Source organism: Myodes glareolus, chromosome 7 (genome assembly GCF_982192425.1).
Source record: "Myodes glareolus chromosome 7, mMyoGla1.1, whole genome shotgun sequence".
Lineage (NCBI taxonomy): Eukaryota > Metazoa > Chordata > Mammalia > Rodentia > Cricetidae > Myodes > Myodes glareolus.
This window is the reverse complement of record NC_142032.1, coordinates 52,500,451-52,513,917: the sequence shown is the minus strand read 5'-3', so window position 1 is coordinate 52,513,917 and position 13,467 is coordinate 52,500,451. Positions and strand designations below refer to the sequence as shown.

Genomic DNA, 13,467 nt, shown 5'->3' with positions numbered 1-13,467 from the left:
CATGTGTTGGTACTGGCCTCCTAGAGTCCTCCACGCAGGAGGGTCCAGTAGTGGGGAACTCTGCCAGACTTGGCATGGCACAACAGTTACAGTGATGAATGGGCAGGGACTCGGGTGGCCATTCTGTCCCTAAGTCCTTGGAATATGAGGACTGTCTCTTGAGCAGGGGCTAGCCTCCCACTTGGCCTCAGACTGTCCATCCGGATAAGCTGACTGTATCTATCAACTTTGGGACCTCTCTACAGGGAGATTTTGCTTAAATCTTGGTTCTCTACTCCCAAAGTACTAAGAATGTTTCCTTTTACTTATACTGAGCATCCCAGTTTGGGAGGGCATACATACTCAGTGCTTTAGGCATACTAGGCAAGTACTCCACTACTGGCCTAAGCCCAAGCTTGGTGAGAAGAGAAGGCCCAGTGGACCCTTTCACCCCCAGCACAGACACTCCATGGTTCCAAGCTGAGCTGCAGATCTTTAAAGAAGTTTCAGCAGTTTTAGGCAGTAACAAACCCAGCAGAAATACCGAGCTGGGGTCTCCTGAAGGAGCAGAGGCCACCCCACCAGTTTTGGGGGACGCCCCACACCACTCTTGTCCAGCAATTCCACTGCTCCAGACAGCTGTCTTTGAGAGGGAAGGACACAAGCGGTGTAGTTCTGTTCACACACTTCTCTGGTCCTGCCCGGTTCCCGCAATTGTTAAGTTCCAAAGAAATCACACAGAAGTCTACTTTAATTATAAACTGATCGGTCCATTAGCTCGGGCTTCTTATTAACTCTTATAACTTATATTAGCCCATTATTCTAGTATATGTTAGCCACATGGCTCATTACCTTATTCAGCGGGGCAATCACATCTCGCTTCTTCTGTGGCTGGGCAAGGACTCCAGAGGAATGGGCTTCCTCTTTCCCAGAATTCTCTGTTCTCATTGGCCTGCCTCTACTTCCTGTCTGGTTGTGCCCACCTATACTTCCGGCCTGGCTACTGGCCAATCAACGTTTATTTAAAATATAATTGACAGAATACAGACCATTCTCCCACACCACTGCCCCTTGGAACCTGACTGTTTCAAGACCCAAAGACATTGAATGTTCACAGAGACTGTGAGGCTGGTTTCCTGGCCTCTTTCCCTAACCTGGGGATGTCCTCTTAACCCACGGAATTCCTTCCCTGCCCAGCTCAGTTCACTGTCAGTGACTGGTGGGTCCCCAGAGCCTGGCCAGAGAGGATGACAGGGACACTGGAGGTGTAGCGTCCTTCTTCTCTCACCCTGAGCCAGGAGAGCACGTGATGGTCTTCCTCCATTTACATTGCCTCCCAGGCCTGCAGTAGGCAATGGAAAGCTCCCTGTGCCCTTATTGCCCAGGGAAGTGCCTCCTGGAGAAGGCTAGGAAAGCAGACGTAGGTGGAACCATCATCTGCTGGGTACCCACCTGGATCCACTCCATTTAGCTTCTACCTCCCTTTCTTTGAGATTAGGTGGGTGGGGGGTGAGGGCTAAGTCATGCATGTGTGAGGACTTAAGGCTGCTTCCTCAGGGAAGGAATCAAGCTCTCAAAGCTAAAGTATCACTTCCAAAGTGGTGAGAAATAAAAATGATGTCCCAGGAAGGCTCCTAGCAAAAGGCTGGGCTCAGAAGTGTATTTCTAAATCTTATGCACATGATCCCATGCCCCTGGGCTAACTACTTGGTGCCCCGAGAGAAGCCCTTTGCTTCATTTTCCTCCTCAGGTACTATCCTGTGAGAGGCGCTTCTAAAGACTGTGCCCATACCTGTAAACCAAGCTACTTAGGCTGAGACAGGGGGATCACAAGTTCAAATGCAGCCAAAGTAACTTAATAAAACCCTGTCTCAAGATGATAATAATATTTTAAGGGTCTGGAGATGTAACTCAGTGAGAAGATTGTTAGTCTAGCATGTGTACGCCCTGAGTTCAAGCCCTAACATTAGAAAGAAACTACTTCCTGCCTCAAAAGCACCGTCTTTCTGTATTGACTGTTCCCACTTCAAGAAGTCACCTCTCCATCTAAATCCTAGTGCCACATAGGTGTGGCCAATTCGGGAAGGGCTCAGGAGGGCTCGCCCTCCACATACTGTCTGGCAGCACTTTGTCTCCACACTGGCAAACAGTCACCGTTCTGTTGATATTTCTGACATGCTTAGAGGACATCCTGTTCAGAGGAATCATCACTGAGCCTGCAGCACCACCCAGGGGTATCCACACAACTGCAGTGTGGACCATGTTTCATGCTGCCCCTAGTGGGGGCTCAGGGGAGTGCGTTCTCCCTTCAAATCCAGTTATCTAATACATCGTGGAAACCTTTAGGTCTCTTCCTGGAGCTGATTACTGTCCCTTCTTCCTCTCTGTCATCTATGTTAGCTCTTGGCAGTGGGTCACCTCCACTCACCTGAGTCCCACTTTCCTACCTGTATGCTTCTCAGAGCAAAGATGCTGAGATCATAGACCATACTTATCAATGGAAAAGGCCTTGGTGGCACCTTTGAAAGACCCCACTTTACCCATTTTTTTTTTATTGTCTATACAGCAGTCCTAGGTCAAGAAATAAAGTTTCCTAGGAGAAGCCAGGGCTTATTCTTTCAATCCACCGACAGCTAAGTCCGGGAGCCAGCTCATAGGAACCAGTGCTGCCTTTGTGGGTGTGGCTGGCAGTGGGGAGATAAAGGCCTTGAGAAAGGACTGTGCAAACAGACTGTGTCCTTAAAGACCTCAATACTTTCCAAGCCCTGCTTCCTGTTACTGGTTCTCTTCATTAACTCTTGAAGCAAATGGTTTGAAGACCCCCGTGCCTTCAAAGTCCAAAGAAAAGCATCGATAACAGCAGAAGGCAGTAGGGCCACGACTGTGATGTTCTGGTCTTGAAACACTGGGTGGCTATGTGTTCCATTTATTGTGAAGCCAGTCTGGCTAGAAATGTAAAATCCTATTCATCAACAGAACATTGGTGTCCAGAAATGTACAGAAGTTTCCTCCGGTCCATTCCCAGGTCATCGGATGATCTGTGAGGACCCACTGCTGTCTGGTCCATCTCGCAACAGCTCTCCTCACTACAGGCCTTCCCAAGTCAGCACAGCAAAGCCAGCTGAGCCTCGATGGGCGCACAGCATGGTAGCCCAGGCTAGCCCAACTGGCTGCAACCTTTGCTCCAAACCTTCTTGCTAAGGGCACCCCCTCCTCCCAAGTGGCCCTAAAGGCTCCGACGTGTTGAGCTGGATGTATGAGGAACTAGTGAAGCTGCTGATCCCCTCTGGGCCTCCAGCTATACACACAGATGTGCATGCACAGATATCCAAGCTGCTCCAACAGTCCCACCTCTGGGGTCTGATGCCTGGCGCATGCTCATTCTACCTCAAAGCTGGTAGGGACAGTTTTCAGTAGCACCCTATTCCTTATCTACTTCTCCACCCGGACTAACCACCCCACTGTCTGCCTCTACCCGTGGGGCCTCCTGTACAGTATGACGTTTGGTGTGGTGGGGTAAGGGGAAGAACCAGCCTCGCTAACTGGGATAGAAGCACAGATTCCCCGTGTATGCTCTGAGTCATCTGTTGCCACTGTGCTGATTCAGGCTGAGCAGCTTCCCTGCTCTGGTCTTAGCACCTTGGCCTGGGAGGTGTTAGGGTTTGATAACTCCAGGCTTTAAATATTAGGGTTGTAACTTTGGTAGGGGACAGAAACCAATAAATTGAGGGATATTGGTCAAGAGTCTCAGCCAAGTCCTGTAACAAGAGAGGAACAGGTACAACCATCCTCAGCTCTGGACCTTAGGTAGTGCTCAAGGGCAAGGCAAGAGGTAGGAGTGTGTGTAAGGTGAGGTGAGGTAGTTATCACAGAGACAATACAAGCTCAAGGATGTGGGCCTAGATTTCCCTGGTATCTTCACAGCTGAGACCACCCAGCCCTGCAGTGTTCCCTTCAGTCACCCTCCTGCTCCCCAGATCTCTGGGTGTCAGATGCCATAGACCCTGGATTCACAGTTGACAGGCTGATGCAAAGGAGAGGGCCATGCTTGTTTGTCCCGGCCGCCTGGCTAGCTTACACCCGAAATAACCACACAGAAACTGTATTAATTAAAACACTGCTTGGCCATTAGCTCTAACTTCTTATTGGCTAACTCTTACATATAAGTTTAACCCATCTCCATTAATCTGTGTATTGCCACGTGGCAGTGGCTTACCAGAGATTCTAACCGGCAACCATCTCATGCAGAGGATCCATGACTTCTCTGACTCTGCCATTCTTCCTCCCAGCATCCAGTTCTGTCTTCTCTGCCTACCTAAGTTTCACCCTATCAACTAGGCCAAGGCAGTTTCTTTATCCATTAACCAATGAAAGCAACACATAAACAGAAGGAACTCCTACACCAGCAGGCAGGGCTTGCCCAAGCAAGTGGAAGAAAGGCATGGGTGAGTAGCGAGGATGTGTTCACCAGAGTCTGCCACCTCCAAGGTCTCCAGTGGACTTATCACTCAGGTGAGGTCAGGGCTTGTGCGGACGAACACAAATCAGCAGCCTTGGAGCCATTTTACCCAAAGCCTCTCTTTTCTTCAGTGTGGAAACTGTGGCACCAAGGGTCCTGGAGGTGAGGAGGCAGAGGACTCATCCAGGGCCACTCAGTGGATCAGTGACAATGTCTACCACCCCGGCCCTGTTCCACCCAGCTTCAGTGTAGTCACTGGGAACCATTCCCACACAGTGGCTACTATCCCTGTCTCTCTCTGACTAGGTCCTGGTCATCCATGGGGATGACATCTCTGCTGGAGCTCTCCCTGGCCTTTCTGGGAGCAGCTATAAGGGCATCGAAGAACCGCTAGAGTGCTGGCCACCATGTGCCTGATGTCTTGCTCTTCCCTGACACATCTGGAGTGACATGGCCTGCTGAGCCTGTCAGAGATGGGTGCTCAGAGAGCAGCAGCATGGGTCCAATCACAGGGTGAACGGGGCAAGTACCTCTGGTGTAGATTATTCTGGCTTCCCAGGCTGGAGATCAGACAGACCTAAGACCAGAGTCCCCTATGTGTGAACAGTAACCAGGGCTGGGATGCTACAGGCCTTCCCCAGGCTATAGAGACTCACCAAGCCTCCACGTGGGCACAGCAACACAAAATAGACACCTCTGTTTCCAGAACCTTGACTGCCTCTCCTAGAGAGGATCAGGGTTCTGTTTGCTACTCGCCTTAACAGTCAGGCCTTTCTCCTGTGGGGCAAGTGCCTCCCTTCCATACCCACATCCACGCATTACCATAGCCATGCTACCCATGACGTTAGCGTACAAGAGCATTAGCCATCCAATGTTCTTATTCAGCTACAGGCAAGTAAGAATAAAATTACATTTTTTTTTTATTTCCCAAGAAAAGTAGAGGTGGGGAAACAATGTGATACAAATCATGATTAGCTTCTTACAGGTTCTCTGCCTCTGTGGAGCAACAAGCAGCTGGTCTCTCTTGGCTGGGGGTCCTGGAGGGCTTTCCCAGTGCAGGCTGAGCCTCTCTTTCCAATTTAAATATTGGTTAGTCCAGTTAGATCTCAGGATGACACAGCATGGGCCCCTTCCTGATACAGCCAGCAGACATCCCCCCCTCCCACCCGCCCTCACACGTCCCTCATGCCCTCAGCCTTCCTGACCTCCCCTTCCCTCTTGCTTGATCCTTGATGGGTACTCCCAGTGGCCCTCCTGAGAGACCCCCCCCCACACACACACACACTCCTGTTTCTCCTAACCTGATAGCAGTAGCCTCAAGCCACAGCTTATAGTATGGCCTGGATGGTGAAGCCTAGCTCTACCCGAAGGGCCTTGGGAGAGCCTGGCAAAGGACATCTGGATTACCCTCAAGCCCAGCCAGCCCTCTCTTACCCTCCTATCAAAAAGCATTCTGTAGGAAATGTTACCACAACAACATCTAAAACAAACAAACAAGATTGTAAAAATAGGAAAGAACCAGTGAGCGGTCAAGTGCTGGCCATGCTGGCCGTGCTGGTCACCCTGTCCTGGGGAGGGCAGCTCAGGGGCTCTCCTGCAAGGTCCACATTCTCCAGTCTTTGGGGACTGGCCGGAGGATTTGAAAAAGGTCTGACCAAGAAGCATCTGGTCGGAGTGGGAGATAGGTTAGACTCCAGGGTGACCAGTCCCCTAGTTCAGCCTGGCCACCACCTCTGCTGAGCCCACACAAGGGACAGTCCCTTTGGTCTCTGGAGTTGGGTAGACGGTGAACTAGAACCTGTACAACCCCAGGGCCTGGAGCTGTGATGGTGGGCATGGGAGAGCTTTTCCTTGGGCCTCAAAGTTCAAGCTGGCCCTGGGCAGTCAGAGGGAGGCCCTATGTTCCAATCCTAGTCAAGGGAAGGACACCCAGAACACAAATTATGTCTTCACCCAAACAGCCAGACCATAGGCTGGCAGGGAGTATAGAGCCAAGTCCTGGACCCTGTTCCAGGGAGTATAGAGCCAAGTCCTGGACCCTGCTCCACAGACCCCAGGTGGGTCTATGGGGACAAGGGAGTGAGGATGAAGGTCTGAAGGCTAGGCTGCAAGAGCAGAGTCTCACACCAGGAACCTTTTCGGTGCAGAAGTTAGCTGCAGAGATGCAACCACTTGCTTCAGCCACTTCTCTCCCGCTCTTTGGGAGAAGGGCCTGGGAGGCAGAGGCAGAGGGCACAGGGCTAGGACTGACAAAGGGAGATAGAATAGGGTGGTGGGGAGAACAAGAAAGGATGCAAGACCAAGTATGGGGAATGTGAGCCAGTGAACACTTTAGTCTCATGAGAACCCTTCAGAACAAAAGCCCTCCCCTCCCTCTGGCCGTCACTCCAACTGTGCCCCTCCCCCAGGTGCCCTAAGGACTGCAGCTTCATTTATGGAGGTAGGCATCCAGCCACAGCTCCCCAGACTTCTTCAGGGACCTGTAAAGACACACAGAGAGGACCAGGGCTCAGGAACCAGGATGGAAAAGGGCCAAGGCTTCCAGGCAGTGGGACATGAAGGAGGTCATGCTACCCATCTCAGCTACTGACCAGAGCTTGCCACTTACCACATGGGCTGTGGGCTACTGGCTAATGTTCCCCAGGGAAACCCCTGGGCAAGGAGAGAGAGGAGGTCCTCTTCCAGCCCTGAGTGGACCAGAGGTCAGTAGTCCCTACTGTGAGCTGGAGTCTCTACTGTAAGGCTTGCATGTATCTCTCACCTACTCAGCCCCACCGCAGCACCTCTGACCCCTTCCTGTGCCTCAGAGTCCTAGCACCTGCCAAGCCCACCCCTCACCTCACAATGTCCAGCAGGGCCCTCAGCAGTGACTTCTCCTGGTACTTGATGCCATGTTTGGTGCAGAGAGACTTCACCAGCGGGGCGATCTTGTGCAAGTTGTGCCGTGGCATGGTGGGGAAGAGGCTGAGGGGGCAGGTAGGCAGAGTGAGTACAGGGTGGGCCCCATGCTCTCCACCTCTCCCTACAGCCCAGGCAGGCAGGTCTGAGGCCCTATCTGCAACCCGGATAAGACTACGCAGCTCCCACCAGCTGTCTACAGGGGCTACTAGTGATGCACAGAGGGGCGGTTTATGAGCAGGGACACTCCAGAAAGCCTTATTGGTACTGCACAGCCAGAGACAAGGGTCTGAGTGTTATGGCTCATTCCTGTAGTCTCATTATGGGATGGACAAGGCAGGAGACTCCTGTAAGTTCAACTCCCAGCTTCAAAAAAATAAGAAACAGATGGGAGACGATGAGAAGAATGATAAACGATGAGACAAAGGCAGATGCACTAGGGACAGTCCTTCAGCCACCCAGGTACCAGATAGGCTATCGATCAGGTCCTCGGTTTCCCAGTCAATAAAGTGGGAGTGAGGTTCTCTACCCTGGGAGCATTATAGGACTGAGAGATGGTCTTCACGCTTTTTGTATCTGCAGAGCAACCACACAGGAGAGACCCCCCCTCTCCTGCTCAACTGTGTTCTCAGATGGTGCAGCGGCCTTGCCAATGAGAGAAGATAGACCCGCATGGGTACCCTTGGCCTGTGGGCTGGTGACCACTGCCCTCCCACTCCTTGTCTTCCCCGCCCCACCCCCACCTTGCTGGGCCACACTCACTGGTGCTCAATCTGAAAGTTGAGATGCCCACAGAACCAGTCATTGAAGAAGGACTGCTCCACATTGCAGGTGGCTGTCAGCTGCAGAGGGGACAGGGGATAAGTGGCTGGGGATAAGAAGAAAGCCAAAGGACCTGGACTTACCTCATAAAGGTTACCTTACCCAGGGTCTCAGGGCCACCTCTCTAGTCAGACCATTCTACCTGGAAGCCTCGGCCCACCCAAACCCCCCGAGGATACTCTGGAAGATTCCTGCCATTCCTTTCGTATTTTCTTCTGAGTCGTTTGTAACTCAGTCTGGCCTTGGACTCCTGATCCTGTGTCTCCACGTCCCAAGAACTAAGAGTATAGGTGTGGGCCACCATACTGGGTTTGCTGGGTGCTAGGCTTAAACCCAGGACTGTATGCATGCTAGGCAAGCATCAGCCTAGCCGCACCACTAATCTTTCCCACCACCCTTTCCTGCTTAGTTCAGAGGCTGCCAACAGACTACAAGTAGAACTAGGGAAGCCCAACATAGCCCTAGATCCACCGAAGTACCCAAGTATGGGTGAAGGCACGGACAATGGGGTCCGGGCTTTGCTGGGTCCCTCACCTGGCTGCTGAACCAGTCCCGGTAGTGATCGAGATCAATCTCCATGACGATGTGGTTCATCTGAGTGACCCACACGAACCAGTGACTCTCCAGAAACCTAGAAGACAGTGCAGCTCATTGCAGCTCAGCCTCAGGGTAGGGAAGGGAAGCCACATATAACAGACCCGCTGTACCTACCCTACCCCCACGGCAGGTAGGCACAGGCTTTATATCACAGAGTCAGTGCTCTTAGAAGCACAGGGTGAGCCAGCAAAGCTGGGGTACCTGATGAAGTTCAGGAAAACCAGGGCTCCCAGGATGCCGTAGAAAGGGATGTAGGTGTAGAAGAAACGCACATAGTAGCTGATGGACCAGGCCAAGTCCTGTAGGGGAAACATGATTAGACTTTACCCGCCCTACCCTATTTGGCATGGTGTACCTAACCACAGAGGCATGTATACACACGGCTCACTCCTTGGCACAGGTGCTCAGAAGAAACCACAGCAGGCTGCTGGGAAGTTGGGACACTGAGCCATACACAGTCCGACACTTGCTTAAGCCCACCAGTTTGCATCGAGTTTGCATGGTCAGTTTCAGGAAAGAAATGGGATATTGGCTAGCAGGTAGCCAGTAGGTTCAGAGGACTGTAATGAGCTCCCAACATATGGTCAGTCACGGGCCACCCTCAGCCTTTACGCCTGGATTTCCTTCCTTTCTCAGGAGGAAAAGGGCCGGCAGACACAAGGCGCCCCTCCCTGCAATCCGGCCCAGGTCAGTGAACTCTTTTCTTGGGCCCTCCCCCTCCTCATTTTGCCCCTCCTTGGAGTTGGTAGCAAGGTCCTAAGCTACCATCTGTCACAGGCTCACAAGCAGTCATTCTGCAGAGAGATCCATGTCTCTCCACTTCCTCTGCCACTCAAGCCACGTGTCTGGACCCTTTGCTTGCTCTCCTGCCAATGGTCCTCATGCCTCTGCAACCAATGACCTCTGCTCCAAACAGGTCCCATCTCCTGCTACAAGACCCTCCCATGTAATCCAAGTGGCCATAGAGCTCTGCAGGATCCAGAAGTCCTCTTGCCTCAGCACTCCGACTCAGCTCTCTGTTTGGTAGTCGGAAATGCTCGTGCCCAGCCTATGCTTACACAGAAAGTTATTTCATCAAGGACTGGCCTGAGGGAATGGGAAAACCCTGCAGAAGGGATGGAGAGTTGGTTCACTGGATAATAGCACTGGTTACTCTTCCAGGGGATACAGGTTCGATTCCCAGAACCCATACAGAGGCTCATGGGCATCTATAACCTTGGTTCCAGGTGACCTAATGTCCTCTTCTGGCCTCTGCAGGCACCAGGCAGTGCATAGATACACACGCAGACAAAACACTCGTACACATGAAATTAAAGATAAAATCAAAACCAAAGACCTTGAAATGACAACAGAATCTGGCAACTGGTGACTTAGTTCAGGCACAAAACGGAGAACAAAACTATGATCATATTGATGATGACAACATGGCAGATTCCAGAATGACTTAGAGAACAAGGGTGGCCTTAATCAGTGCTTTCTTGGTTGCAAGGAATTGAGGCTGGTCCTTAGCGCCATCCCAGGTGATCAGAGTGCTGTCAGCTGAGTAGGAAAGGGGATGAGCATGTCAGGAGGGTCGAGGTAGGAACAGATGCAACAGCTAGAAGTGGCTGAAGAGAAGATCCTCATATCTGACCAGGTGCTGCTTTAGGTCAAGAGAAGGAGGCACAGCAAGTTCTGGTCATACTTCGAGCATCCTCCGACCTCACACCCTGGGCTGAGTGTGAACTCAGGGTCTCATGCATGCTAGGCAAGCACTCTGCCACCAGTCACATCCCCGACCCCACTTTAATCTACTGCATAAATGCAGTGCATAAGTATGTATGTATGTATATGCATGTGCATAGGATGTGGCAAACACAGAGAGAGAGAGAGAGAGAGAGAGAGAGAGAAATGCAGCATGGCTACGGCTAGATATGGCTTGGGAAGTAGAGGCAGGAAGATTGTGAGTTCAAGGCTAGTTTGGGCAATATAGTGAGGTCCTATTTCAAAATTTAGTAAGTAAATACATAAATGTATGGAAAGCCTGAATAAACAACAGGGAGACTACCAAGGTAATTTGCCTCGGATCATCAGTTCCAGGAAAGTGGGGTCTGAAAAGTATTCCAGGCAGTGCTGCAGGTGCCTGTGCTGGATCATGAGCACCTCCTCCAGACTCGTAGGGCTTCTCATCTCCATTCTCAAGGCGAGGGTCTCCCAGCCCCCACGGTGTGTACCGGTACAAAACAATTCTTCACCATGAGGCTTTGTGGGATGTTTACCACCTCTTGGCTAGATGCCAGGCTAGCATCATCTTCGCACTGCTAAATCTGATAATCATAAATGTCTCCAGATACTGCCAATGGCCCAGCAGAACAGCTGCTCTGGATGCAAGGCCTGGGAGCCTGTCAGAGTCCCCTGGCTCTTGAGGGACATGGTTTGATTTCCTTTCCTGCTCTTCCTAGTTGGTGCTTTATTCTTTGTGAAGCGCGCGCGCGCACACACACACACACACACACACACACACACACAAAAAAAATAGATCTAGGGATATAAAGGTGACTCATTTTCTCCTAACCGAAGGCCTGAATTTGATCCCCCAGGATCCCCTGCATGAATGGTGATGTGTGTTTGTAACCCCAGCATTGAGGAGACAGGATCGGGAAGACCGCTGGGGTTCTCTGGCAGCCAATCTAGCCTAATTAGTGAGGTCTTGACTCAAAGGAAGAAGATGGTGTTCCTATGGATGACACCCAAGTTTGTCGTCTAGCTGCCACAAACATGGGCACACAGTAACTGCAATGCTCATAACAGCACAAAACACAATAGCTGTGTGTGTGCATGTGTATGTGTGTGCATATGCCTAGGATGTGGTACACACACACACACACACACACACACATATACACAGAGAGAGAGAGAGAGAGAGAGAGAGAGAGAGAGCCAGCGAGCGAGAGAAGCTCTAAGACACCCTACGATATACGGCACTGCTGTGTGAAAGACTGCTGTGTGAAAGTGAGGTGGCTCAGTATGGGGAATGTGGGTAGAAGGATGTGGCATCAGGAGTTCACTATGTCCCTTGGTGTCATACCGGGCAAGGCACAAACTTTCAGTCTCAGTAATTCTCATTGTGAAACTTTGCTGTTGTCTTCATTGATGCGGGGTTCTTTTGTTTGTTTGTTATTTGTTTTGAGATAGTCTTATCTTGTATCCCTGACTGGCCTGGCACTCACTACTAGACCAGGCTGGCCTCAAACTCACAGTGATCCTCCTGCCTCTGCCTTCTAACTGCTGGGATTAAAGGTGTGCGTCACCATATGCAGCCACCGATGTGATTTCAAAAGGCTAAGAACACACACTAAGGGGCTGTGCACTTGCCTGCTCTCTCCTGAGAGCAGGGACCATGTTTTCACCCCAGCTAAGTCTCTGCCTGTGGGAACTACTCCCTAGAGCTTACTCTACCATGGTTAGATACTCATCTTGTACAAAAATCACAGTTGTACCTCTATGTAAAACCAAGCTTGCCTCCTCAAACCCACATACAGCCTTCCCCATCCCTGGAGGGACTGCTAAGCCTATTGTTTTAGGTAGAACATGCCCTCTGTGACGGCTAATTTTGGTTGTCAACTTGACTACATCTGGAATCAACAAAAGGAGTCCCAGAAGAATGAAGCTTTTGCTTTTTGCCTGCTTACCCTCACTCTTGCTGCCAAGTTCATCCATCCTTTTGCTGTGGCATTCCTTCATTGATGTTAGAATCCACTCTCTAGGGATCCTCTGGGACTCCAGCACCAAACTGGGACTGCTGAGACATCCAGTCTCATGGGCTGAACAACTACCTGATTCTTGGCCTTTCTGTCAGGAGAGAGCCACTGTACTACTCTGTCCACTGCCTGTAAGCCACTCCAGTAATTGTGTGTGTGTGTGTGTGTGTGTGTGTGTGTGTGCGTGTGCCGCGCACGCGTGTATTCATTTTATCAGTTCTGTTCTTTTAGAGAACTCTAACACACCTTCCAGACTCATAGACTGACATTCTAAACCCCAATACTTCAAAAGGCAATGTCTTTAGACATGGCTAAAGTCCTTGCTAACAGAACTCATTAACACAGGGTCATTCCACAGGGGTCCTAATACAACAGGAAGAGTGTCATCCTATGAGAAAGGAACAAAGTCGGGAGTACAGCTCAGCTGGTAAAGTGCTTGTAACTTTAATGCCCAAAACCTATGCACAAAAGCTGGACACCATGGCACACACTTGCAATCCTGGTGCTGGGGAGGTAGAGTCAGGCAGATCCTGGGGCTTGCTGGACAGGCCAGCCTAATCTGTAAGCTCCAGGTCAGTGCGAGACCCTGCCTCAAAGGAAGTGAGGTTTCTGTGGTGGTTTGAATGAGAATGCCCCTGCAGAGGCTCATACATTTGGATATTTGGTTCCCAGTTGGTGGAACTGTTTGGGAAGGATTAGGAGGTGCGGCCTTGTTGAAGGAGCTGTGTCACTGGGGATGGGTTTTGAGGTTTCAAAAGTTCACATCATTCCCAATTAACACTCTGCCTCATAGTTGTGTCTCAAGATGTGAGCTCTTAGTTACTGCTCCAGTGCCATGCCTGCCTGCCTACACCATGCTCCCCACCATGGTGGTCAAGAACCCTCACCCTCCGAAACTGTAATCCCCAATAGAGTCTTTCTTCTATAAATTGTCTTGGCCATGGTGTCTTGTCACTTGAACAGTGACGAGGA

At 50.9% G+C, this 13,467-nt stretch overlaps 1 protein-coding gene across 1 annotated transcript in view; it reads right to left on the bottom strand.

Annotated features, from left to right (window-relative positions):
- Nucleotides 1–5,334: 5,334 nt before the first annotated feature.
- Fads2 (fatty acid desaturase 2) overlaps nt 5,335–13,467 on the bottom strand; it is a 38,736-nt gene continuing 30,603 nt past the window's right edge. The window contains exons 8-12 of the mRNA XM_048457828.3: nt 8,957–9,054; nt 8,693–8,789; nt 8,099–8,178; nt 7,277–7,402; nt 5,335–6,918 (exon numbers count right to left, since the gene is read on the bottom strand). Coding sequence (XP_048313785.3) covers nt 6,867–6,918; nt 7,277–7,402; nt 8,099–8,178; nt 8,693–8,789; nt 8,957–9,054 — 453 coding nt within the window. The 3' untranslated portion in view covers nt 5,335–6,866. The remainder of the gene's footprint in view (nt 6,919–7,276; nt 7,403–8,098; nt 8,179–8,692; nt 8,790–8,956; nt 9,055–13,467) is intronic.